Source organism: Narcine bancroftii, chromosome 7 (assembly GCF_036971445.1).
Source record: "Narcine bancroftii isolate sNarBan1 chromosome 7, sNarBan1.hap1, whole genome shotgun sequence".
NCBI lineage: Eukaryota > Metazoa > Chordata > Chondrichthyes > Torpediniformes > Narcinidae > Narcine > Narcine bancroftii.
The window spans coordinates 176,314,888-176,340,437 of record NC_091475.1 but is presented as its reverse complement, the minus strand read 5'-3'; the positions used below and the strand labels follow the sequence as shown (position 1 = coordinate 176,340,437).

Genomic DNA, 25,550 nt, shown 5'->3' with positions numbered 1-25,550 from the left:
TGTATATTTTTTTGTTTGGATGGCCTGTGTCTTCGCCGAGGCGCCTGAACCATACTGGTCCGTCCAGATCCAGATGGATCGATTTGAGGTGGTCAAAAAGCTTCCTCTTTACTTCTGATGTCCAAAATGCAAGTCGAACCATTGCGTCTTAGTACCTGAAGGGCCCTTCATATGGATGGTGGATTGGTTCTTGGTGTGCTCCTTTCTGTATGAAAATGTCCTTGCAGTCTTGCAAGTTATGAGGTACATAGGACCTGGCCTGACTGTGTTGAGATGTCGGTATGGGCACTAAAGAACCAAGCTTCTCGCAGAGCTTGCTTAGAACCACTGCAGTGTCTCTTCCTGTCCTCGTGAGACCGATTCTCCTGGAACCATTAGGGGCGTGCCGTAGACCCATTTTGCCAATAAAGCATCAATATCATCCTTGGATGCCATTCGTCAACTCTATTAGGTCCCCACAGACACACCATAAGGGCTGATTTCAAATGCCCATGGAACCTTTCTACTTGTCCGTTGGATTGTGGATGGTACGCAGTTGTGTGGTGCTACTTGATTTCAAGCCATTGCTGACCACCGGCTTATAACCATATAACCATTTACGGAGCGGAAACACACCATATCAGCCTTTCGAGTCCGCACCGGTTCAACTCCACTAGCTCAAACCTCCCGCTCACTGCCAATAACCCTCCAACCCCCTCACCTCCAATGTACACATCCAACCTGCTCTTAAATGATAGAAGGGACCCTGACGCAACTATCTCATTCGGAAGTTCATTCCATTCTGCTACCATTCGCTGAGTGAAAAAGTCACTTTTAATAAAATGTTGCCCCCTTACCCTTAACTCATAGCCTCTTGTTCCAACCTCCCCTGCCCTCAGGGGAAAGAGTCTGTTTATGTCTAGTCTATCTATTTCTTTCATAATTTTAAATACCTCAATCAAGTCCCCTCTCAGTCATCTATATTCCAATGAAAAAAGTCCCTGTCTCCTTAATCTCTCCCTGTAGTCCAGATGCTGTAAGCCAGGCAACATCCTTGTAAACCTTCTCTGCACCCTCTCCACCTTATCTATATCCTTTCTATAATTTGGAGACCAGAACTGAGCACAGTACTCCAAACCTGGCCTCACCAATGCCTTAAACAGCTGCAACATCACCTCCCAGCTTCTATACTATGATTTATGAAGGCTTGACGTGAATTGGACACCCCTGTCAAATGTGATGTGTGCTGGCAGACTGAAACGTGCTATCCAAGTGGAAATGAGGGCCCTGGCACAGATATCATTAGTCATGTCTACCAGTGGAACCACCTCTGGCCACTGCAGGCTGATCCACTATAGTGAGAAGAAAACGGGAATCACATAACACCAGCAGAGGGCCTACAATGTACGTGTATGTGGTCAAACCTCCGATATGTCTGCTCAAAAGTTTGTAGTGGGGCTTTTGTGTGTTGTTTGACTTTTGATGTCTGTCAATGAGTGCATGTCTTCACCCAATTGCTGACCTGTTTTTGAAGGCCATGGTACCATGCGGACAGTTGTGCTAATTGATGGATGTGCCAACACATGTACTGCATCAAATACATGCCGCCTCCTGGCCATCAGAATGATTGGGTGAGGACAACCTGTGGTTACGTCACACAGGAATTTGAGCTCCCCTGGGCCTACCAGAATTTCTTCCAGCTGCAGGTTTGAGTCTCCTGTTCAGAAATGCGGAATTTCTTCATCTGCCTGCTGCGCTTTCATGAGCGCAACATAGTCCACCCCTTGGGCTAAGGTCTGCATGGATTGTATGGCCAAGCAAGACAATGCCTCTGCCACTACGTTGGCCTTTCTTGAGCTGTGTTCGATGGCCACCGTGAAGTCAGAAATATGATAAATGTCTCTGTTGAAGAGCTGACTATGGATCTGATACCTTAGTGCAGGCAAATATAAATGGCTTGTGGCCCGTAAAAGCTGTGAAATCCCTGCCTTCTAGAAAATACTTGAAACACCTGATAGCCAGGTACAGTGTCAACTATACTTGATCAAAAGCACTGTACTTGAGTTCTGGTGGTCTTGAGTGCTTACTAAAGAAAGCCAATGGTTTCCAATTCCCATCAATGTACATACGGGCTCCCTGCAAGTTGGATGTGAAGTCCTGTACCTCTGGTGCGGTGACCTCATTCAAACTGCGGTAATCACCACAGGGTTTCCATCCACCTGCGGTCTTGGGTACTGTGTAGAGCGAGACGGCCCAGGAGCTATCAGACTGTTGTTCAATATCCATGTCCTCCAACCTTTCAAACTCTTCTTTGGCCAGATGAAGTTTATCTGGAGGGAGCCTGCGAGCTTGGGCATATAGCTTAATACCTTTGTATTTAGTGCTGCACCCCATGTTTTGGCATCACTGAGGTGAATTGCAGTGTAATTATTGCGGGGAATTCCGTCAACAACCTGGTGAATTAATTCTCTGAAAGAGTAACGGAGTCTAATTGCGGGGCTGGCACCTTGGCCTCACCTAGGGTGAAGGTCTAGAAAGTGTTGGTATGAATGAGCCCTCATTCCTCTAGATCAACCAGCAGGCTGTGTGCTCTGAGAAAATCAGCTCCCAGTAGTGCTTGTTGGACCGTGGCAAATGTGAACATCCATGTGAACTTAGTATGGCTGAACTGAAGCGTGACCCTACATGTGCCAACTGTCTGAATAGTACTGCAGTTTGTGGCTTTCAAGGATGGCCCGGGTATTTTGTTATGTGTGTCACACCCTAAAGGGGGAAGGAAGCATGCTGATCTCAGCTCCTGTATTCACCAAGAAATGCCAGCCAAATGTCTATCCCAGACATATAAAAGGCTGCCACACCTATTAGTGACGGCTGGCACCAATGTTTCAATGAAATGCACAGGGGAGGTCGGCAGTGACAAGCTTCTGTGCCCCATCATTAATGATGAAACACCATTGGGTGCTATCTTCGTCCTGTTCTCCCCAGGCCGACAGATGGTCAGACGATAGATTTGATCGACCCTGCTGCTGGTCTAATGTTGGAGTTGCATGGTCCTGCTGCTGTGAGTGGGATCTGGGTGACATTTCTTACAATGTCATGCTTTGTTGCTTAGCCCACCATAGAATGTCAGCTTGGGCTGTGACTCTCCGTGAGTAACTGAAATCCTCATCGGCCAGCAGCGTGTGGATATCTTCTGGCAACTGCTCCAAGAAAGCCTGCTCGAATGTGAGGCGGGTCCTATGGCCTTCCGGTAGTGTCAGCATTTCATTCGTGAACGTGGATGGGGTCGTGTCTACCAAGTCATCCAAGTGAAATAAATGGGATGCTTGCACACGTCGTGAGCATCATATAGTTGCCACACAATCAGTTTCAAAAAACCAAAATTGATAGTCTCCGTAAAAGACCTTCAACACTGCAGGGTAATGAAAAGTAGACTTATAGCCTTTACGCCACAAAACTTCTTTAACTGGATTAAATCGACATCAACGTTGATTGACATCTTGACTCAAATCAGGATAAAAAAAGACTCTGCTATTCTGAATCAATAATGGGGTTTGTCGTTGTCTCGTATTTTGTTCTGCAAGTCGAAGTATTGCTTCTCTATCCAAATAACTCAAACATCGAATTATTACCGGTCTCGGGGGTTGACCAGCTGAGGGTATTCTTCTTAAAGCTCTATGGGCTCTTTCCAGTGCCAATCCCCCAGGGAAAAATTCTTGCCCTAATATTTGTGGAATCCAGTCTTTAAAAAAGACGAAGAGGATCTTGTCCTTCTATTTTTTTTCTTTTCTTTCTTTGGCTTGGCTTCGCAGACGAAGATTTATGGAGGGGTATGTCCACATTTGCTGCAGGCTCGTTGGTGACTGACAAGTCCGATGCAGGACAGGTAGGCACAGTTGCAGCAGTTGCAGGGGAAAACTGGTGGGTTGGGGTTGGGTGTTGGGTTTTTCCTCCTTTGTCTTTTGTCAGTGAGGTGGGCTCTGCGGTCTTCTTCAAAGGAGGTTGCTGCCCGCTGAACTGTGAGGCGCCAAGATGCACGGTTGGAGGCGTTGGTCAATGTGGCAGGCACCAAGAAATTTCTTTAAGCAGTCCTTGTACCTCTTCTTTGGTGCACCTCTGTCTCGGTGGCCAGTGGAGAGCTCGCCATAGAACACGATCTTGGGAAGGCGATGGTCCTCCATTCTGGAGACTTGACCCACCCAGCGCAGTTGGGTCTTCAGCAGCATGGATTCGATGCTTGCGGACTGTCAGCTCGAGTACTTTGATGTTGGTGATGAAGATATTCCAATGAATGTTGAGGATGGAGCGGAGACAGCGCTCATGGAAGCGTTCTAGGAGCCGTAGGTGATGCCGGTAGAGGACCCATGATTTGGAGCCGAACAGAAGCGTGGGTATGACAACGGCTCTGTACACGCTGATCTTTGTGTGTTTCTTCAGGTGGTTGTTTTTCCAGACTCTTTTGTGTAGTCTTCCAAAGGTGCTATTTGCCTTAGCGAGTCCTGTCCTTCTATACCTTCTGGCAAACCAATAATTTTCACATTATTCCTTCTACTTTGATTTTCCAAATAATCTGTTTTTCTTTCTAGCTCCTTCTCATGATCTCCTAATTCTATGACTGATTTTTCCACCTTCATCACTTTTTCTTTGTTAGAAGTCACTTGTTGTTTACAGTCCAAAAAAGCAGTCTCAAATTTTAAAAAATCTTCATAAGATGCATCCACACGTGTCATAACCATATTTAATTCTGACCTTATACCAGCATTCATTTGAACCATTTCATTCATTAAAGATGTCAACAGAGGTTGAATAACTGCATTTAATTGCATATTCTGTGAATCAGTAAATCTCAGCTCTGCTCTCTCTGACATGGTGGCAGAACAAGGTAACTGCAGCTCCTGCTGCAATTCAACAGAAGGCATTTTAAAAGTTTTACTGTGGGTCTGGACTCCCAGCGACGGCACCCCGACTTCTTCAGGGGGTCGCCACTGGTCTCCCCCTGCATCTTGTAGTTTTCTCATCCATTCGCGAATAAAAACGATTTCTTCAGATTGTAATGCTACCTGATGCATTTCCATTCATTTGGTGAGTAATAGATTTTTTTCAGCCTCCACAGGCGATCTTTGGGATTTAGGCAATGAAGAAATTGAGCCTGGGGCTGTTTCAAGTCGTCTCAGTCCCAGATCTTCAGCATTTCAAAACTGTATCTTCTTTTGAACTTGAAATTTAGTCTTTTTACCATTAGTGGCCATAATAATTCCTTAATACTTTAAACTAAAATTTAAAAAGTTTAAACTTGCAAACAAAGGGTTAAAAAACGGGTATTTAAAAGTCCAGCCAGAGAGGTTGAGATTAGACATCTAGACTCTACGCCATCTTGCCACGCCCCCCCCCCCCCCCTCTCCCTCTTAATCCACCTGTTGATTTGGTTCATTTTTCAGGAATCTGATGTTTGGGATGCTGGTGATGTGGATTGTGCAACACAGCCAGCAGAGTGCGATTATGCCTCAATGCTGGAGATATTGGCTGAGGAGAGATCACAAGCTCCACTTTATCCTTCCTTTGAGATCATCAATTTAAGGATGCATCATAAAAATAGGTTGTTGTGACGTTAATTTTGTAGCACACGTCTTCTGTGCCTTTTGAGAGTTATTCCAACTTTTAAAAAATTATCTTGCCTTTGTTTCTCAAATCAAGAGTATTTAGTATTTTTGGTCTCTGTCATCTATTGGGTACTAGTACTGAAATCAACCACCCTTAATATCAAATATTTTTCTGACTTGAGTAGAATTACTGCTAGCTCTGCTGTTACTAGAAAAGGTACCCAACATTTGCACATACATTACTCACAACCCTTCATATAAGCTGTTGGGGATTATTGGGCATGGAACATCTTTCAGAACTTGTGGGATATAGGTATCAGCCAGTGAATACAAATTGGAATCAGTCTGCAAAAATAAACTGTTTATGCATAGCATCCATTGGACATTGAAAGTAACACTGGACAGTAAAGATTTTGTTTCCTAAACACTTTGGGTGTATTTTATATATTTCAAGCTGTTGATCACAAAAATCTCCTTAAAAGATTTCCCATCACATGCCTTTAAGATATAACCTATTGTTGAAATCTCCTGTTATATTTTGTCTACTAGTATGTTGCCCACAAAGCAAGCTGATTTGGTAAGTCCAAGCATGCCTGGGCATGCACTCAGTGCAGGTGCTATGCGAATGTTGTCTTAGGCCTGGGCACACTTAGGATAGATGCAGATAGGCTATAAAAGCAGTTCACATATACTAATGCTATGCATTACTTTGATTATAGATTGAACGCATATTGATTCACATGTCAGGCAATAGCATAATGAGTGTACTTAATAATAGCATTCGCACTTGGACTTCTTCCCTGCTGATCTTGGTGCAGTCAGTGATGAACAGTATTAAGGCAACTGGAATCCATCAATGCTGGCCAACTATTGTTGGACACTGACACGAGAGACGTCAGATGCTGAGTACAAACAAAAATTAGTGGCAAACATTTTTAGGTCAATTGAACTAATGCAATGTGTCAGCATCATTATGTGATTAAACATGCTAAATTCAATAAAAATTAATTGAGTATTTCTTCAACGTCCTAAGTGATACAGGAAATCTGAAATTATCTTTGTGTTCAGCTTGAAGATGTCTATCATAATTCCCAAATTTTTTTTTCAGGAAGCAAACCTTTTGTTTGTTGACCAATATAATCTTTGCATGTAGGATATCCTGATTCTATAGTATTGAAACTACATAGGGGTAGACATGTTGGTTAATTGACCCTTCTAAAACTTCCTTGGTGAGTTTGGAAAGGTATCAATTTGCCATCTCTTGCATCAACTCATAGTTGAAAACAAATTTCTACCACTTAACACATAGATCAAGACACCAACATTACCAAGAAAAGAGGTTTATTATAGATTTTTGGAAGAGGAAGCTGAAGGGCCAAACGCCTGTCCAGATTGATGGGATGGAGGTGGAGAGGGTTAGTATCTTTTAAGTTCTTGGATATCCAGAAACCTGAGGTTAAGCATCTCTAGGTTTGAGCAATTCAAACCCTTCCCCCACCCCACCAGCACCAATGGCTATCAGGCACTTGAACTTCCCCTTACTGACCTAATCATAAACTACAACGGAACTGCAGAAGAGGCCTGTCTCCATTATTGAGCTATTTTTCTTGCACGATGGTAACTGAATATTTATTATCTATCATTTGTATTTATTCTAGTTTTTTTTTTACAAAGTACCTGTTTGGTTGCAGCAAGAAAGAATTTTGGAGCAAATGTACAGTGTACAATGTATATGACCATAAATCCATAATCATGCTGAATAAAGACCTTTTAAATTGAGAGCTCCAGTCTCTGACTGTGAATGAGCCATGTCAATTTTTAAAAATTTTAAAGTTATTTTAATTGTTTAGCAAACAGGGAAATGTATAATAAAGGAAAAAATACATAGGCTCTTGGATCTTTCTTGCTGTGTTTACGGCAGGAGGTTATTTAGTCTGTTGGATCCATGTCCCACATCACTTCCTTGTTTCCCTGTGTGATGAATGTCTGCTAAGCTGTCGATCTCCCCTCTGGCAAGCCTTGTTGTACTAACATTGGCTGTGCATTATCTCTATTGTTAAAAACACTCCCCTTGGGTATAAATGTGTATGCACCTATTGTCTTTCATTATTGTACCATGAGTTTCTGCTAATAAAAGCCATGATTATTGTTTGACCACATCGTCTTTGTCTACTTCTTCAACTGGCACTTCAATTTTATTAGCAGAAATGGATGCAACACTCAAGCCAGAGCGGCTGATAATCGACCAGTCTGCCCCGAGGGCCAGAAAAATTTTCAACCACTGGATTGCTTGTTTCGATTGCTACATTGCTTGAAACAACGTGGTCGATGAGGTGATAGAGTGGGGCCACCTGAACTTTCTGCTGGGTGAGGTCCTTTTCGCCGTAACGCAAGGAACTACCACTCTGGCTATAGCCCGGGAACGTCTGACTGCTCATTATGCAGCGCCACGGAATGTGGTGCTTGCTCGATATCATTTGCTGACTAGATGCCAGAAACCCGGGAAAGTGATGCTGCCTATGCACTGGCCCTTGACTTGCTGGCAAACGAATGTGATGTCAGGGCAGTCAATGTGCAACAACACCACAATGCCTTGAAGCTGCATGCTTTTGTTAACGGGATTGACTCCATTTACATCTGACAGAGGTTGCTGGAGATGGAGCCCTTAACCTACGACCGGGCAGTCGCTCTAGCCAAAACACTGAGAAATGCCATGCAGTCCAATGAAATGCTAGAAACTGAAAAGGAAACATCCAGGAGTGCTAGAACCCCAAAGGAAAGAAAAAGGTGAACTCCTGAAAAATGCTACTTCTGTGATGAGAGCTGGCAGCCCAGACAGAAGTGCCCGGCTCGATTTGCTACCTGTAGCTATTGTGGGAAACTCGGCCACTTCGCTAAAGTGTGCAAGGTGAAAAGTACTCCCACTGAGAAGAAGAAGAAGAAGAGAAGCACCAAGAAAATGCGTCCTGGAGCTGCTGGAATGGAAGACAACTTTGAAAAGGGGGAATCTTCAGATGAGCAGGCTGACTCGACTTCAAGTGACGGCGAGGTGAGATCCCCTGTGAAAGCTCAATTGACTGTAAAGCTTGGGGGATGTTACGGACTGGAACAGCCGACTATGAAGGGGGAGGTGAATGGCGAGACTCTTGATTGTCTAATAAACTCGGGGAGTACTGACAGCTACATTCTCGAGAAAGTTGCCAGAGCCTTAAATTTGTGGAGATATCCAGCGAACCGAAAGATATCGATGGCTTGTAGTAAACTTACAAAAATTGTACGGGACAAGTGTAAAGTTACTTTAAATTTACAGGGACATTGCCTTGCTGAAGTGTGGCTCTTTAATATGCTGGAGCTCTGCGCCCCTGTGTTACTGGGGTTAGATATTCAATCTCAGATGAACAGTGTAGTGTTAAACTTCGGTGGGCCACTACCCACGCTTACCATCCCTCATGCTAGTTACTGCGGTCTGTCCGCATTAAAGATCAAAGCTCCTTCCCTTTTCAGTGATTTACCCCCTGGGTGTCAGCCGATTGCCACTAAGAGCAAAGAGGATCATGAATTTATCAAAGCGGAGACCCAGAGACTGCTTAAAGAGGGAGTAATTGAACCTAGTAAGAGTCCGTGGCGGGCCCAAGTGGTAGTCGTGAAAAATCACACTAAGAGACGACTGGCTATTGACTACAGCCAATCAACCATTACACTAAACTGGATGCCTACCCCCTGCCATGCATTAATAAAATGATTAATCAGATAGCGCAATACAAAGTGTACTCCACTATCGACCTCAAAGCAGCTTATCACCAAATTCCCATTAAGAAAAGGGAATGGCCCTATATGGCTTTTGAGGCTGATGGGGGGTTGTACCAGTTTAAAAGGGTACCTTTTGGGGTTGCTAATGGTGTGTCCGTGTTTCAGAGGGAAATGGATAAGATTGTTAGGACGTATGAGTTACAGGGTAAGTTTCCCTATCTGGATAATGTCACTATCTGTGGGAAAGCACAGGCTGAGTATGATTTAAAGAAATTTTTAGCAACAGCTAAAGAACTCAACCTTACATTTAACGAGGGCAAATGTGTGTTCAACGTGGCAGAGCTACCCATTCTGGGCTATATTGTCTGCAAGGGCGAAATCCGCCCCGACCCGGAAAGAATGGCCCCCCCTTAAGAAGTTACCACCCCCAGACTCAGGAAAAGCCCTTAAAAGGTGTATGGGATTCTTTTCCTATTACTGCAAATGGGTTCGGAACTACGCCATGAAGACACGCCCTCTGTTTGACACTAAATCTTTTTCTCTCTCTCTCCAATGGCCTTGAAGGCTTTCGAAAGAATTAAAGCTGATATTGCCAAAGCTGCTCTCTCGTCCATTGATGAAGATGTCCCATTCCAAGTGGAAACTGATGCCTCAGATTGTGCTTGGCAGGAACCCTTAATCAAAAGGGCAGACCTTTGGCATTCTTCTCCTGCATGTTACGCGGACCGGAACTTAAACATCCTGCCATTGAAAAAGAAGCCTAGGCTATTATTGAAGCTGTTCGCTACTGGATAAACTTTCTAGCCTGCAGAAAATTTACTCTTTTCACTGATCAGAAATCTGTAGCCTACATGTTTAGTACTAAACACAAAAGTAAAATCAAGAACAATAAGATGGCACGTTGGTGAATAGAACTCTCAACTTATAATTATGAGATCCAGTACAGACCGGGCAGGTTAAATTAATCCCTCTGACGCCTTGTCACGATCTGCTGCTGATGTTCAGCTGGAGGGGCTAAAAGAGATCCATAGCAGACTGTGCCACCCAGAAGTCACGAGATTCTTCCACTACACAAGGGCCAACAACCTTCCTTACTTTTGGAAGAAGTCAGGAAATTGACTAAAAGCTGTCCCGTTTGCGCCGAATGCAAACCGCAATACTTCAAAGCTTCGGAGGCCACTCTCATCAAGGCAACCCGACCTTTTGAGAGGATTATCTTAGATTTTAAAGGATTGTTACCTTCCAACAACAAAAATGTATATTTCCTGACAGTAATTGACAAATATTCCAGGTTTCCCTTTGCGATACCCTGCCCTGAAGTCTCAACAGCGTCTGTCATTAAGTCACTTGACAGAATTTTCAGAATTTTTGGTTTTCCCAATTACATTCATACTGATAGGGGCTCGGCATTATGAGCGCTGAACTGCGGAGAGCCCTGCTACAGAAGGGGATTGCCACCAGCCGTACCACGAGCTACAACCCGCAGGGCAATGGGCAGGTCGAAAGGGCTAATGCTATAGTCTGGAAGACTCTTTATCTTGCTTTAAAAACATATGGTTACCCTGTTACCTGGTGGCAGGAGGTGCTGCCTGAGGCACTACATTCTATTCGGTCAAACACCTCATGAACGTATGCTTGCCTTTCCTAGGAAATCAGGAACTGTGATGGACTGGCCAGCCTGTTTATCTGAGCCTGGAACCGTGCTGTTGAAGAGCCATGCTCGGGTGCGTACAACAGACCCCCTAGTCCAACCAGTTCAGCTACTGCATACCAACCCCAACTATGCTCGTTAAATTCCCAGATGGGAGTACTGACACCGTACCCCGAAGAGATCTGGCCTCACCTGGTTCGCCCCTTCCTCACACCCCTACTCAGGGTGAGCCTGAGAGATTGGGCTCACCTCCCCAGCCTGTGACCCCTAGTAAGCTTTCAGATTGCAATGCTGAGACTCTACTGCCTCACACTGGTGATTCTGCAGCAGGTCCAGAAGTCGGTCCTTCCCACAATACAATTCCCACAATCAATTCCCAAGATTGCAGAGGAGCCACTTGTTTTGAGAAGAAGCACCAGAATTCATAAACAACCTGATAGGCTGACATATTCATAAACCATCTCATTGCATTTCAATTGCTTGCTAGATTCTGGCGTATTTTCAATGCCAAACATGGTATTCGTGTATCACTTGCTTCAGTCTTTCCTAGCAGCTGTCCTTTTGATTTGAACCCTTCTGCCGGGGTCGGTGGGGGGGGGGGGGGGGGGGGGAGAGACATTGAAGTGCCAGTTGATGAAATTAGACAAAGACGATGTGGTCAAACAACAATCATGGCTTTATTAGCAGAAACTCATGGTACAATGATGAAAGACAATAGGTGCATACACAGTTATACCCAAGGGGAATGTCCTTAACAGTAGAGATAATGCACAGCCAATGTTAGTACAGCAAGGCTCGCCAGAGAGGAGACAGGCAGCTTGGCAGAAATTCACCACACCCTGAAATTTATTATCTCTTGCATACTGTTCAACTCTGTGCTTACCTATGTATTAAGATAATTTACAGTAGCTAGTTCCCACCATGCCTTTGGGAGAAAACTGGATCACCCTGCTGAAACCCACTTGATCACTGGGAAAATGAGCAAAGTCCATGCAGACGACCAATGTTTCAGGATCAAAGCTGGGTCTCTGGAGTGTGAGGTGGCAGCGTTGACCTCTGTGCCACTTTTGTGCGAGCCTTTGAAATGAGAAATTCTGGAATAATTTTTAAAAATGAATAATGTAGCACTTTTTAATTAAATATTCTTTTCATTAAAAGCTGGGTTTATTGTGATTAGAGAGATATTTCATCACTTATCTTGTATTTAAAATTTGAATTACTTTTTAGTTTTCAGATGACTATTCATCCATTCCCTATTATTCTTATTTAATTTTATCTCAACCAAATTAGATTAGAATTAACAAAATGCATATTAACTATGTGTGTATTTTCATTTTCAGGGATTTATTGATTGGGCTATCAGTGCTCCAGATTTGGTAAGATGAACTTTTGAATTAATTAATTTGTTAATTAATGAAGATTATGGTGTGAAAATCAAGACAAAATGCAGGTGCTTGAAATCTAAAATAAAAAGAGAAAATGCTGGAAATGCTCAGCAGGTGGGAACACTCTTTCAGTGGGAACAGTAATGGCTTGTATTTCAAGTTGAAAACCCTTTGTCATGCTTTGGATGCATTTTGCATTAAATGGAGGAAAACTTGTTATGAATTTATTGCTTATTCAAGTTGTATCTTGTAATTCACCACTAAGTTTGATAATTATATGGTGAATAAAATAACTTTACAGGGCAATAATTGGAATAGTGCAAGTGGCTTCGGTATTTTGGACTAGAGAAGAAAAAAATTAGCATAGTTTCAGTCTCTGGTAACTATTCTGTGGTTTTTAAAAAAAATTCTTTCTGTAAAATGGATGATGTATTCCTGTAGATTAAAACTTATAATGTCAAAATGTGATTCATGGAAGATTTTATTGACCTGGTTGATGTTGTAATTTTTAATTTACAATTATTTTGTGCCAATCCTTGTTAGAACAACAATGAATAATTGTACTGAATTGTTTATGTGTACTGATATAGTGAAAATCTTTATTTTGTGTATTATCTATGCAAGTCAACGCAAAGCACAACCACAGGGTATTCAGGGTTGTGCAATCACACAGACTCCTGTTGAAACTATTGGCAGCCCGAGTTCCAAGTCCAAACCTCCAATAAGATCAGGAAGTCTTCAGCACCTGAGCCCTTTGGGAACCCATCTTGCCCTCATCATCCTCTCAAATCCCAGTCTATTGGTTCCCATGAGCTAGTCGCTAGCATCCTGCAACCTTTGTGAGTCCATCAAATGTAATTTACCCACTGCTTGCAGTCTGTGTGGGTCCTTCAGCCTCTGAGCCCCTCGCTGGTTCACTGCTGTGGTCACTTTCCCTGGAGGACCATCTCCCTTGCTTCTCTTTCTCAACGGGGTTGGGGGGGTGTTCTCCTGTTTCTGCTGCCCTAGTCCATTGCTCCAGTGGGGTCTGCAGCTGCTTGTGGTATGCTTCCCGTTACAATCACCACCATCTTGGGCACAGATCTCTGTGGTTACATTAAAAAAAACACCATTGGCTTGTTTAACAAGGTGTTTAAAGCCTTTATGGTGTGTTCGGCATCAAAAGTGGGCACTAGGACCCTGCGGAGCAGCACTGTGTATCTGCTGCCTGTCCTCTTGAGTCCGCAGCACCAGTAGCTATGCCATTACAGTAGCTATGGCAGCACCGCCATTTTGTGCACTGATATAGTTAGTCAAGGAGTGCATGGAATTTTGTTACAAACTGTAGAGTATAGAGAAACACAATTAAAACAGTGCCGAGACCTCATATTTACAGTCTATTTCAGAGTTTGATAACAACAGAAAAGAATCTTGAATCTGGAGGTTCATATTTTCAAGCACCTAGGTTCTGCTTGATGGAGGTGGAGAGAACAGAGTGTTACTGGACTGGGATGAATCCTTGAACATGTTGGCTGTTTTCCTGAGACAATTGGAGGCATTGATGGAGAGGAGGCTTATTTGTGTGATGTTTTGAGCTACATTAGCTTAATGACATTTGTAATTATTCAGTGTATAAGCACCTTTTTTAATCTAAATGACCTTGGTGTATTTCATCAGTGGCTGGTGATCCATAGAATTTTTGTTTTCACAAATTTAAATAAAATTCATGTTTCTTTAAAACAAAACTTGTTCTCTGTATTGATTATTGTAAATCTGCTAAATAATGAAATGTCTTGGTGTGGAAGCTCTTCAAGTCTACTGTAATTTAAGAAAAAGAGTATAAGCCATTCCATATACTTCAGTGTTGTTTTACAAATTGGTCACTGTTTGTCTTTCTCAAGAAAATGTTATTCATGAAATTCATGAAGCTAATCAGTAACTTTGAAGAAAGAGGTTACGTGTTCACTATGCTGGTCCAGTGAGCTTATTGAATTATTTAAAATCTGGTAGCTAGAATTTTAAATGTGCATGAAGAATTCAGTTGTATTCAGTGCATTTATGTGAATAGAGGATAACATTATCTGTTGTTGCTGATCGGTTTGTATTCTAATTACTAGTGAAGTGAATTATGTTTCAATTAATTTGTGACAAACTATCTCGTACAATGATAAGGGATCTTCTTCTAAACTGACTAACGGGTTATTTTTAACATCAATAGGTCAAATTTGAAGGCAAAAAACAATTGTCAATGGGAGAGGTCTGAACAGTGTTTGCATACTGAGAGATCTTGAGTCTGTGTCCATAGGACACCTAAAGCTGCTACACAGTTTCAGGACTTTTGTGTCAAACTAGCAGCTTTTCTGGACTTTTGGATGGTATTCCTTCTGATATTCCTGCACGCATTTAATTTGCTTTTTTAAATATTACAGAGTAAGGCATTTTCCATGGAAACATGTTCAAAGGGAGCACAGAAAAATGTTGCCCCAATAGGGTTCAAAGGAGCGTGCAGAATAGAAATTAGGTGAGTTCCAAAGTTCTCAAGGGCTTTTGGGAACCAGTGTCCCTGTGAGCTAAATGCTGAACTATTTCAGAAATTGAAACCCTCAACTGATAGAGCAAAGTGCTGTTGACTAGAGTAGATTTCTTCTGTTGAGTAAATTTTCATGGAATATTTCATTTGAATGTTGTTTAACAATTTTTTAATATTGTGATTTGAGCTGAGGGGAACGAAAGAGAATAGATCTTGTTAAAAATTAATGCTCCTTCTATAGTGGGAAAAGGAATCATATAGGTTAGAATACTGTATTATAATAGAGCAAATTTTTCAGCTTCATTCAACACTAGAACAAAAAGACAAGTACAGAAGTGCAGTGTGATTCCACATCAGTGCTGCCATTTAAGTTACATTTACAATTTGTGACCATCTTATTTCATATTTGAAAAAAAAAGTATATTCACAGGCCATTCTGTACAATAAAAATGTGAGTAAAATATAAAAAATACTTGCATCATGGTTTGGATGAGAAATATTTTTAAAACAAATAACGGGATTCTTCTCCCACAAGTAATCTGAATATCAATTGATTTATTTAAATTGGAATGATGAAATATTGCAATGAAATCATAGTATATTCCATCAAGTATTCCATTAATTTAGCTGCAGCTGAAATAGATTTATTTGAAGCCATAAATATTTTAGCAGATCAAACCATTTATTTATATTTGTTCAACCCATTGAGAGTCTTTCCATTCTGGTTTGATGCATCTCCAGAGACAGTTATGATGGAAAGAAAATAGAGGCACAAAATATAATACAGGAAATCCCTGGGTATAAGGCACCTATTAGGATTGATAGATACTGGATAGGTGTATTTTCTGGTTTTTGAGACTTACTCTTTCAATGCCTAACTAATACACCTGCATTAAGAATAAACAGTTTAATAGCTATTAAACATTTGGCAGAAGCCATTTGCCAAGATCCAGACATCAAGAACTTTAGAGTGGCCAGGAAAAATGCTGATGATATACCTGACAGAACCTGTAAATGGCCAGGCTCCACTTCACATTGGAAGATCTCTGGGCTCAGAATTGGGACAAAAGCAAAATTATACCACTCACAAAGGGGGATTACAGTGAATTGAAAAAGAAAAGTCGATTGAAATGGCTGCAAATGGGGAACAAGTACCTGGGGGTCAAGGTAGATAACAATTTATCAAATTTGTATAACTTTAACAACATCCCTTGCTCAAAAAAATGGAGGAGGACTTAAAAAATGGAGGAGGACTATCACATTGATAGGCAGGGTCAATTGTATAAAAATGAATGTGTTGCTGAGGTTCCAGTGTCTCTTCCAGACTTTGCCCATAGTGTTGCCCTGGAGATTCTTCCAAAACCTTAATGCACAGGTAAAAACCACAAATGCTGGAGAAACTCAGCAGGTCAAACAGTGCCTTTATGTAGCAAAGGTAAAGATACATCACCAACATATCAGGTTTGAGCCTTTCATCAAGGTGCATCTTTACCTTTGCACTGTTTGACCTGCTGAGTTTCTCCAACATTTGTGTTTTTTTCACTTAACCACGGTGTCAACAGAATCCTGTGTTTTACCCCTTAATACACTGGTAAGTTCGTTCCTAAGGAACAAAAAGGTGGCCAGAGTCTCCATGCAAATATTGACATAAATGAAAATTACCAGACTTCAAAAGGTAGTATTGTGCACCCCAGTCAAGATGGATCACCTTGCTCTTTGAGAGGGGAGGCACACCATCCTCGGCACAAATTGGTCTGCACGTAGTAGGTGAGAAAATAGCAGAATTTATCTATATATGGGACGCCAAATTGTTATCTGGCAAGAAGGACAGTCCCCTTCTAAAACATACACTATATGTGTGGAATAAAATAAACCAATGTATTGGCCAGAAAGTGAGTTTGTCTCCAAAAATCCCCCGTCTCATAATTTAATACCATTAACTATTGATTTCAAGATCCTGGACACTTGGTGCCAAAAAGGGGTCAGGTATATCGAGAACTGTTATGAGCGGGGGCAACTTATGTCATTTGAACAGTTAAGAATTAAAGACAACTTGTCAAATAGGACTCTGCTGCTGTTTTCAACTAAGATCTTACTTGAGGGACAAATTAGGTCCAACCATGGCCTTACCAGAGTGCAGTGACATTGAGGCTCTGATTTGAAGAGGGAACACATTTTATTTTGGTAATGTATTCCCTGATCCAGGCGGAAAACCCAAAATCGAGGCTTCTTAGATCAAGGCAGAGATGTGATTCAGACCTAGGGGGTCATGATAAATGAATGGTGGTGGTCAGATCTGTGTCATGACAGCATAACCATAACAATTAACTCAAGATATATGCTGGTGCAGATTAATTTTATTCACCAGCTATGCTAGAAATTGATCAGAAATTTCTGGTTTACCTTTATTCAATGTTTTAGGTGCGGCATAGAGGTGCGGCACCTTTGTGCACTCAACCTGGTCATGCTCCAAGACCCTTTTGGATAGAACTAGGGTAGACCTAAGAGAAAATTATAGGTAAAAAGTTTCCACAGGACCCAGAGTTGTTCCTGTTGAGAAACATCATGAATATAAGACTTGCAATGAAGTTGTCCAAATTTCAAATCCAATTTGTGTTGATTGCTCTGGCGGTGGCCAGGATTTGCATAGTGGTTACCTGGAATTCAGACTTTCATCTGGACATTGTGCGCTGGAATATGGAAATACGGAGTTGTGTTCCCTTGGAGAAGATAACTTATAACTTAAGAAAGGTTTCATATTTTTTCTTTAAGATCTGACAACCCTAAATGTGTTATATAGGTGCGGTCCCTTGCGCTTCGCCGCCTGCTCTCTCCTCTCCCTTCCCCTCTATCCACCACCCCCAACCTTCCTCTCTCGGGGTTGATGGGGGAGGGGGGGCCCATTCCAATCAGGCCAAAGTCGAGATGAATGTAAGAGACCTGAGGACAGGCATTGAGCTCCGACAGGCTTTGTGGTTAATGTTTTTCTTAGTCTTTTTTTCCTTTTTTTTTCTTTTTTGTCCTTGATAGATGAAGTCCTTTTTATGTTAAATAAGTAGATGGTCTAATGAGATGCAAAATTGTATATCTTTGGAAAAAATTACATATAGTTTAAGGAATCGAGTTGAAATTTTTATTGTATTTGGAAACCATATATGGATTTTAAGGATAATTTTTTGTCCACCTCTTCTATTTTATCCACTCCTCTTAATTAGTAATTTTTAATAACAATTAATGATTGTATATGCTAATATTATTGTATATTAAATGGTAGGTGTTTCTTTTTTTTAAACTTTCCTTTTCTTACTTTTGCATGGGGGGGGGATGGGGAGAAAAATATAAAAGTATTTTTTTGTATCATTGATTATGGATATTTGAGTAATGTTTTATTCATTTTTTCCTGTAATGATGCAAACAATTAAATAAAATTTAAAACAAATTAGGAAAACTAAAATACACACTTTTTTTAACTGTAATTCTCTGCTATTTCTTAACAACCACAGAAGTTAAAGACTTCAAGTTTCTTCTCTTTCATACATAACACAACAGGCCATCTTCGTAATAACACTTCTCTATTATCTTTCCATAATACCACGATACATTTCTTTGCAGTTGCTTTTGCAATACTTAAAATTTTTTCTTGGTATTTGTCCAATTTCAATTTTGTATCCTTTTCATAAATATCTCTGAGTAAAATTAGTCTTGGATCCTTTGGTATCTTTATCTTCATAATTTGCCCTAATAATAAACTCAGTTCATTCCAAAACCTTTCCACTTTTTCAAAATACAAAAAAAAGTCCTTGTTTCTATCGCACATTGAAAACACGTATTTGAATAATTAGGATTAAGTCCATTGAATTTATGTGGAATAATAATACAATTGATGAAGAAAATTATATTCTACTATTCTTGTTAAATATAAATATTAAAACTTAAATGCACTACTTTTCTACCTCTTTCCTCTTTCTCATTTGTTTATTTGGTCATTAGATCCACTTACTGTACAGAAGAAAGGTTAACAAGATTAGGTCAAAGGCCCTCGGAGCCTTCTCTGCTGATCTGATCATTAGTTCCAATATGCCTTTTCTGCTTTATTTCCATAACCCTTACTTCTTCTGTAAGACTCTATTTGCTCCCATCTTCACCAAAGGTTTATGTGTTAGTTCAGAGAACATTTACTTTTACAATTTTAAACTTGCCCTGTGAATACACAAGAGACTGGAAACTTTGAGTATAAACACTTTGCACCTCCTCCATCATCATCACCCAGGAACCTAAACAGCCCTGTTCAAGTGAGATTCACATTCACCATCTTCAACCTTATCAACTGCATTTTTCGTCCCTCATGTGGCCTCTATGTCGGTGAGATTAAGCGCAGACTTGGGCACAGTTTCACAAAGCATCTATGCTATGTCTGTAATAGCTATCCAGAAATCCTGGTTGCATGCCATTTCAACAAAATAGGGTCTGAAATGTTTGTGTATTTCCCACTCCCTTTTTAAATTTACTAGGTTCACTATATAATTCTGTGAGACGTACACAAATGAAGTGAAAGTATGTTCAGGTGTTAATACAAATTACATCTGATTATCTGGAAAGTTTGCCAGTCTACCACTGCCAAATCCCCAAGGTTAATGAATGATTGGAATAGAGTATTATTGTAGATTATTTAAAATCTATTAATATTTGTAGCTGCTAAGACTACATTTATTGCATGTATTTGGATATCTTTAAGGCATTGAAAATCATGTGGAATATGGACTGGAATAGCAGTAGGCCAGTCTCTGTAGGAGTGGGTATACTACTTTAAAGGAATTAGTGCCTTAATTGGATTTTATTTTCTCTCACTATTAATGAAGCATCTAAAAAATTATATCACACTCAAGTATTTACAAATTTTGTTTGATGCAATATTAATCAAAGCTAACGAAGGTTGGAGTTGCGGATAGTGTAGAACATTGTTGTAGGTTACAACAGAATATAGACAGGATGCAGGGTTGTTGGGCGGAAAAGTAGCAGATGGAGTTCAATCCGGATAAATGGAAGGTCAAACCTTGTCACCTCATTACAGGTAGGATGTGGAAGGTTTGGAGAAAGTGCAGAGGAAATTTACCAGGACTGAATTGGAGAATATCTCTTACGAGAACAAGTTATAACAGAGCTGGGGCTTTTTTCTTTGGAGTGAAGAAGGATGAATGGTGACTTAATAAATGTTAATAAAATATTATTTGAGACAGACAGGGTGGACAGCCAGCACTTTTATCCCGGGGCGAGAGTAGTAAACACCAGAAGACATCTGCACAAGGTGAGAGGAGGAAAATTTAGAGGAGACGTCAGGGGCATTTTTTTTTTTACACACAGAGAGAATAGTGGGTACCTGGAATACATTACAGGGAATGGTGATGGAGGCTGGTACAATAGTGACATGGATGCAAGAAAAGTAGAGGGTAATAGATGTGAGTTAGGGAAAGTTTAGTTTGTTGACTAGGTTTATATTGGTTGGGCTGAAGGGCCTATACTGTGCTATAATGTTCTATGATAACAAAGGTATGGCCTGTAGCAACCCATACTCGGAAACGTGGACCAGCGCACAAAATGGCCGACAAATGCGGCGATTGTGCAGACCTGCGGGGTGACATTGGTTCTCGTCCCAGTGACCTCCCGCATGGCAGGAAGATAGGGAACTATGGTGGGAATGCCAGCCGATCTCAGGTCAGTGCTCCGATGATGCAGGGCCCTGACTTCAGCACCTGGGGACCATAAAAGTGCGATGGCCAGAGTAATAAAGCAGTCTCGATTCCAAGGCTTTGGTGTGCATGTCATTTTTCTCCACACTCGTGTAACATGATCACTACATTGGTGACCCTGATCAAGAGCAGCCAAAGACCATCTACACGGTATCACACTGGCTCCCAACATTTTGGGTGTCGCAGCCACACACGTGGGTCACGCAGACCAAGTCTCAGTTCCAGCTTCGACATGTTGCCGCCGACGACATGTGCTACTTCTACATCATGAGTGCCCTTGATCAAGACACAGCAGCAAGGGTCATAGATTTCCTGTGGCAGCCTCCAGAGTAAGGCAAATATGCAGCCTTCAAAGAGTTGTTAACCCGCATTTTTGGGCTCTTTTGGCGCAAGTACACTGCCCAATTGCTGTATATGGACCGATTGGTGGACAAGGCCCTGTCTACTCTAATAAGCAAGATGCTCTCTTTGACCGAGGGTTGCAAACCTTGCCTACTCTTTCTGGACCAGCTGTCCGAGGTTATCCGACTCTTGCTCATGAATGAGGATGTCAGTGACCCTCAGAAGGTAGTGGCCCTGGTGGACATGCTTTGGAGAGCAAAGAACAACACCAGCGTTGTAGACCACATAAGCAAGCTCCACGAACAGCCGTCTGCGAGTTCAAGACCAGCGGAAAGGTAAGTTAATACCCCGGGACAGCTATACGACTATCATCAGCGATGGGATGCGGAGGCCTGTCGATGCCTCTCACCCTGCGGTTTTCCAGGAAATGCCCTGGCCAACCATTGTTGATGTCTGTGGCGGTTGGCCCACATGATAGCCTCCTCTATATCTGGGACTCCTTGTTGGGGAGGCGTTTCCTGGTTGACACTGGCGCTGAGATAAGTGCCTTAACCCACACAGACCTTGACACCCACAGTGGCAAGCAGGACCCAGCACTAAGGGCAGTAAACAACTCCTCCATTCGGACTTTTGGTTCCTGCACCATTCCCCTTCAGCTGCTTTACATGGACCTTCACCCTCATGGCAGTGGTGCAGGTTTTGGGGGGTTCACTGCTTGCTCATCGACCTCAAGGGACAGCGCTTGGTGCATGCCAGAACTTTTAAGACTCTGCCTCTGGGGGAAGCCAAACTACCCGCCCTCCATCTGGACTCTACAACGCTTTCGGACAATGAATTCGCCCGCATTCTGGTGGAGATCTCTTCAATAGTGGCACTATAGTTCGTGGCCAAGCCAAAGCATGGGGTAAGGCACTATATTTTGACTGAAGGGCTCCCTACTCCATGCCAGGGCGTGCCAACTCTTTCACAAATCTCTCAGCCCAGTGAAGGAGGAGTTTAAGAAAATAGAGGAGCTGGGGACTCCGACAGTCCCTGGGCCTCCCCCCTCCATGTGATGCCTAAAACAGTGGGAGGTTGGAGGCCATGTGGCAACTACTGCTGCCTCAGCAAGGCCACAACACCCGACTGATATCCAGAGACCCTCATCCAAGATTTTGCTGCCAACCTGCAAAGGGCCTTATCCAGGTGTACCCAGTTCACCCCCAGGACATCCCCAAGACTACAATTTAACCCCCTTTGGCTTGTTTGAATTTCTCTGCGTGCCCTTCGGTCTAAAGAATATCGGCCCGTTCACGGTTATGCGGACTGGTCTATAAAATGGCAGATGAGCGTGGCAACTGTGCTGACCTGAGTGGTGGGAAGATGGGGAACTATGGCGGGAACGCCGGCCAATCCCAGGCCGGTGCTCTGATGATGCGGGGTCCTGATGACAGTGCCTGGGGTCCATATAAGTGTGATGGCCAGAGCAATAAATCAGCCTCGATTCCAAGGCTTTGGTGTGCGTGCCGTTCTTACAGAAGTAAGAAAATCCTGTCATAAGCAGATGGTTTAGGCGTCTTTTTTGACTGATCTTGAAAATGGCTGGAAGCTACACATGGGAATGAGGCGCCTATGGAAACACTTAATTCTGTGCTTAGTTGTGGTAAGTACTCATCCACCAATGTTTATTTCATGAAAGCTTGAAAGTAGTTGGGATTTTCATGTCCTGAACAAATCCAAAGTGTTGCATGACCTGTAGTTAGAACAGAATGTTCACCTTCACTACTCATAATCGGTATGGTTGTTGCCTTAAATGTGTGGCAAAGGCTATAAAGCTTCAAGAAAACTCATTCATTTTTGTATCAATTAAAGATTCATACAAAATTTAGCAGTTCCACACCAGTGGACTCAGCTATGACATAAATGAATGCAGATTTTTGTTTCTACTACTGAGTCTGCAAGCCAATTTCTTTGCTTGAAATTTTTATGCTTGTAAATTCTCTTAATTTCACTCGTAGGTTGAATCTTGGCGGAACCCAGTCCTTTCATTGAAATTTAATTTTGGATGAATCTTTTTGTACTTGGCATTTACTGTAGGGTATATTTCTGAGGTTGCATTTATCATCTAAAGCAGGGGTGTCAAACTCCAATTCACAGAGGGCCAAAATTAAAAACTTGGGCTAAGTCGTGGGCCAAACTAAATATTTATTGAAAATTTTCAACAACATCTGCATGCTTTCTCTTCTTTCAACATATGTAATGTTAAACTTTTTCTTATTAAAATAAATGTTTAATAATAGTTTTAGTTAAACTCTTTCCAGAAGAAGCATTAACAAATGAGAAATAAAATATTCAATAAATAATATTTCTCTATAGCCTTTAAGCTCCTTTTAAATGTATTTTTTTTTCACAAGCCAACAAGTCAAAAAAATAACAACTTGCTTCAATGACAAACAGGTTTGTCTTTTAAAATGATGAACATATAGTCTCCCTCCCACCTGCCTTGAAAGGTCCTGTTTTCTGTCTTTCGTTTGGCCATTTTTCGTAAGGGGTTTATTACATGTGAGTTGGGCGACAGGTCACAGATGCTAATGAAAGTAAAGAGAGGAGGTGGGGGCGATTAGCGGGTTGACGGGCCGGCGCCAATGCATTTGCAAAGCATTCTGGGATTTGTATTAGCTGTGCATGCGCTATACTGGCGCGGCGGCTAGCGGGCCAGCTCTAATACATATTTGATATGATCTTGCGGGCCAAATATAATTATATCACGGGCCTAATTTGGCCCGCGGGCCTGAGTTTGACATGTGTGATCTAAAGGTTTCACATAACTTGGTTATACTGCAAAGGATCATTCTGGGATTGGGAGGGAGGTTTAAAACCTGAGTAAAATTATGTTTCAAAATCCAAGATAAAGTTGGATCAAACATTGATTTGTATGAATATTGTTTGAACTTTTATCATAACTGGCCTTGAGCTTAATTTTCATGATTATTGTCCCATTTTCTTTGTCATTGGCTAAGGGGCAGGTGGCAATGTACAGTTTGTGTGAAATTTTGTGTGTAAGAGAATTATTGTTTCATAAAATATATACTTACATCATTTTTAATAAAATAATAACCAGGCATTTGAGCTCTGGAAATAGCTTTTCATTTACCTGAATTAATGAGCATATTGAAAAATAGTAGGTTGGATATGTGGCAAGGTCTAAACATTTGCATGCTTAACAAGCTATTGACCGTTTGTAGTCAGATGTGGTGCCAGGCCTGCCACTGAGTAGGGCTACACACTGCTACTGAGAGTGTGTTGGTTAGCAGTGGCATATATAGCGGATTTCTTAGGGCTGGACAACCAGGAAAGGCATGATAGATTATGGACTTGGTTGCTTCGGCCAGGAAGAGAGAAAAAATGCAACTGATCTGAGAAAGAGATGAACAGCCGGAGACTTGACTGTTACCATACTGCCACTTCTGGATATGACAGTGTAGGGTTGATGGTAATAAGGTGTGTCTAGCTTACCACCATTCTCATGCCTCACCAGAACATTATCTCCAGGCATGATGTCTGAGTACCTGGCTCCACGTCTCGAATCTGTGTACAGCTTTGCTGCTCCTTTCTTTTCAGCATCGTGGTCCCTCATCTCCTGGTCGTCCCAGATTTCCTTTATTTCAGGCATTTTTGTGCTGATTTTTCTCCCAAAAAATGCTTCTGCAGGACTTTTTCCTGTGGTTGCATGAGGCGTTGCCCGATAGACAGCCACATAAGATAGCAATGCTTCTCGCCAATTTTGTCCTGCGTGAGCAATCCGTAATCGTTTTTCAATGGACTGATTTTGTCTCTACTTCCCCGTTGGCTTGCAGCCATTTCGGAGTTACTTTATGATGGTGGATACCTGTGGTCCTCATGTATTCAGCAAATGTCTCTGAAATGAATTGTGGACCATTGTCAGAGTATAGCGTAACAGGCAATCCATATTTTGCGAAGATCTCTGCTAATGCATGTATTGTTTTTTCAGTGGTCATGAACCTCATCACAACGTACTCATAGTATCTGCTGTAGTAATCTATCACTACCATGATTGATTCACCAGTCGGTAAAGGTCCAAGAAAATCAACGGCTACGTCGATCCATGGTCCTGTCGGGAGTTGCGTACTCCGGATCGGCTCTGGAGGATTACTCCTACTTGTGATTTGACATCCATGGCAAGTTTTGACGAATTTCTCTGCGTCTTTATCACAACCTGGCCACCATACTTTACTCCTGAGGTTTTGCTTGGTACCAACAATACCTAGGTGTCCTTCATGAGCTAAGGATACGATCTTCGGTCTCAACCTCTGTGGTATCACCAATCTACAACCTCTCAATACACACTGTCCAATGCAACAAAGTTCGTCTCTAATGGGAATGTAAGCCTTGTGAGTACACTTGTACCATTGTCCACTCTGGATACATTCTCTCACTTCCATGAGTTCTGTGTCATGTTCGGACTCTCTCTCGACTTCCTTCGTGGTCACAGCTTTCGGTGTCGACTGAATGGCTACGAAGCGTACAAAGCTCTCTGCTTCTGTCCCCAATTCTGACTTGGATTGTGGGCATCCATCCTTCACCAAT

The 25,550-nt window shown here is 41.9% G+C and overlaps 1 protein-coding gene across 15 annotated transcripts in view; it reads left to right on the top strand.

Annotated features, from left to right (window-relative positions):
- Positions 1 to 25,550, top strand: part of LOC138739425 (spermatogenesis-associated protein 13-like) — a 160,053-nt gene that overhangs the window by 19,032 nt on the left and 115,471 nt on the right. For 7 of the 15 annotated variants that reach the window (XM_069891426.1, XM_069891425.1, XM_069891429.1 and 4 more), the window contains 2 exons: positions 10,978 to 11,053; positions 12,321 to 12,356. In XM_069891426.1, coding sequence (XP_069747527.1) covers positions 10,994 to 11,053; positions 12,321 to 12,356 — 96 coding nt within the window. In that variant the 5' untranslated portion in view covers positions 10,978 to 10,993. Of the gene's footprint in view, positions 1 to 10,977; positions 11,054 to 12,320; positions 12,357 to 25,550 lie in introns of those variants that run through there. The other 8 variants (XM_069891421.1, XM_069891431.1, XM_069891420.1 and 5 more) reach the window with 3 other exon arrangements.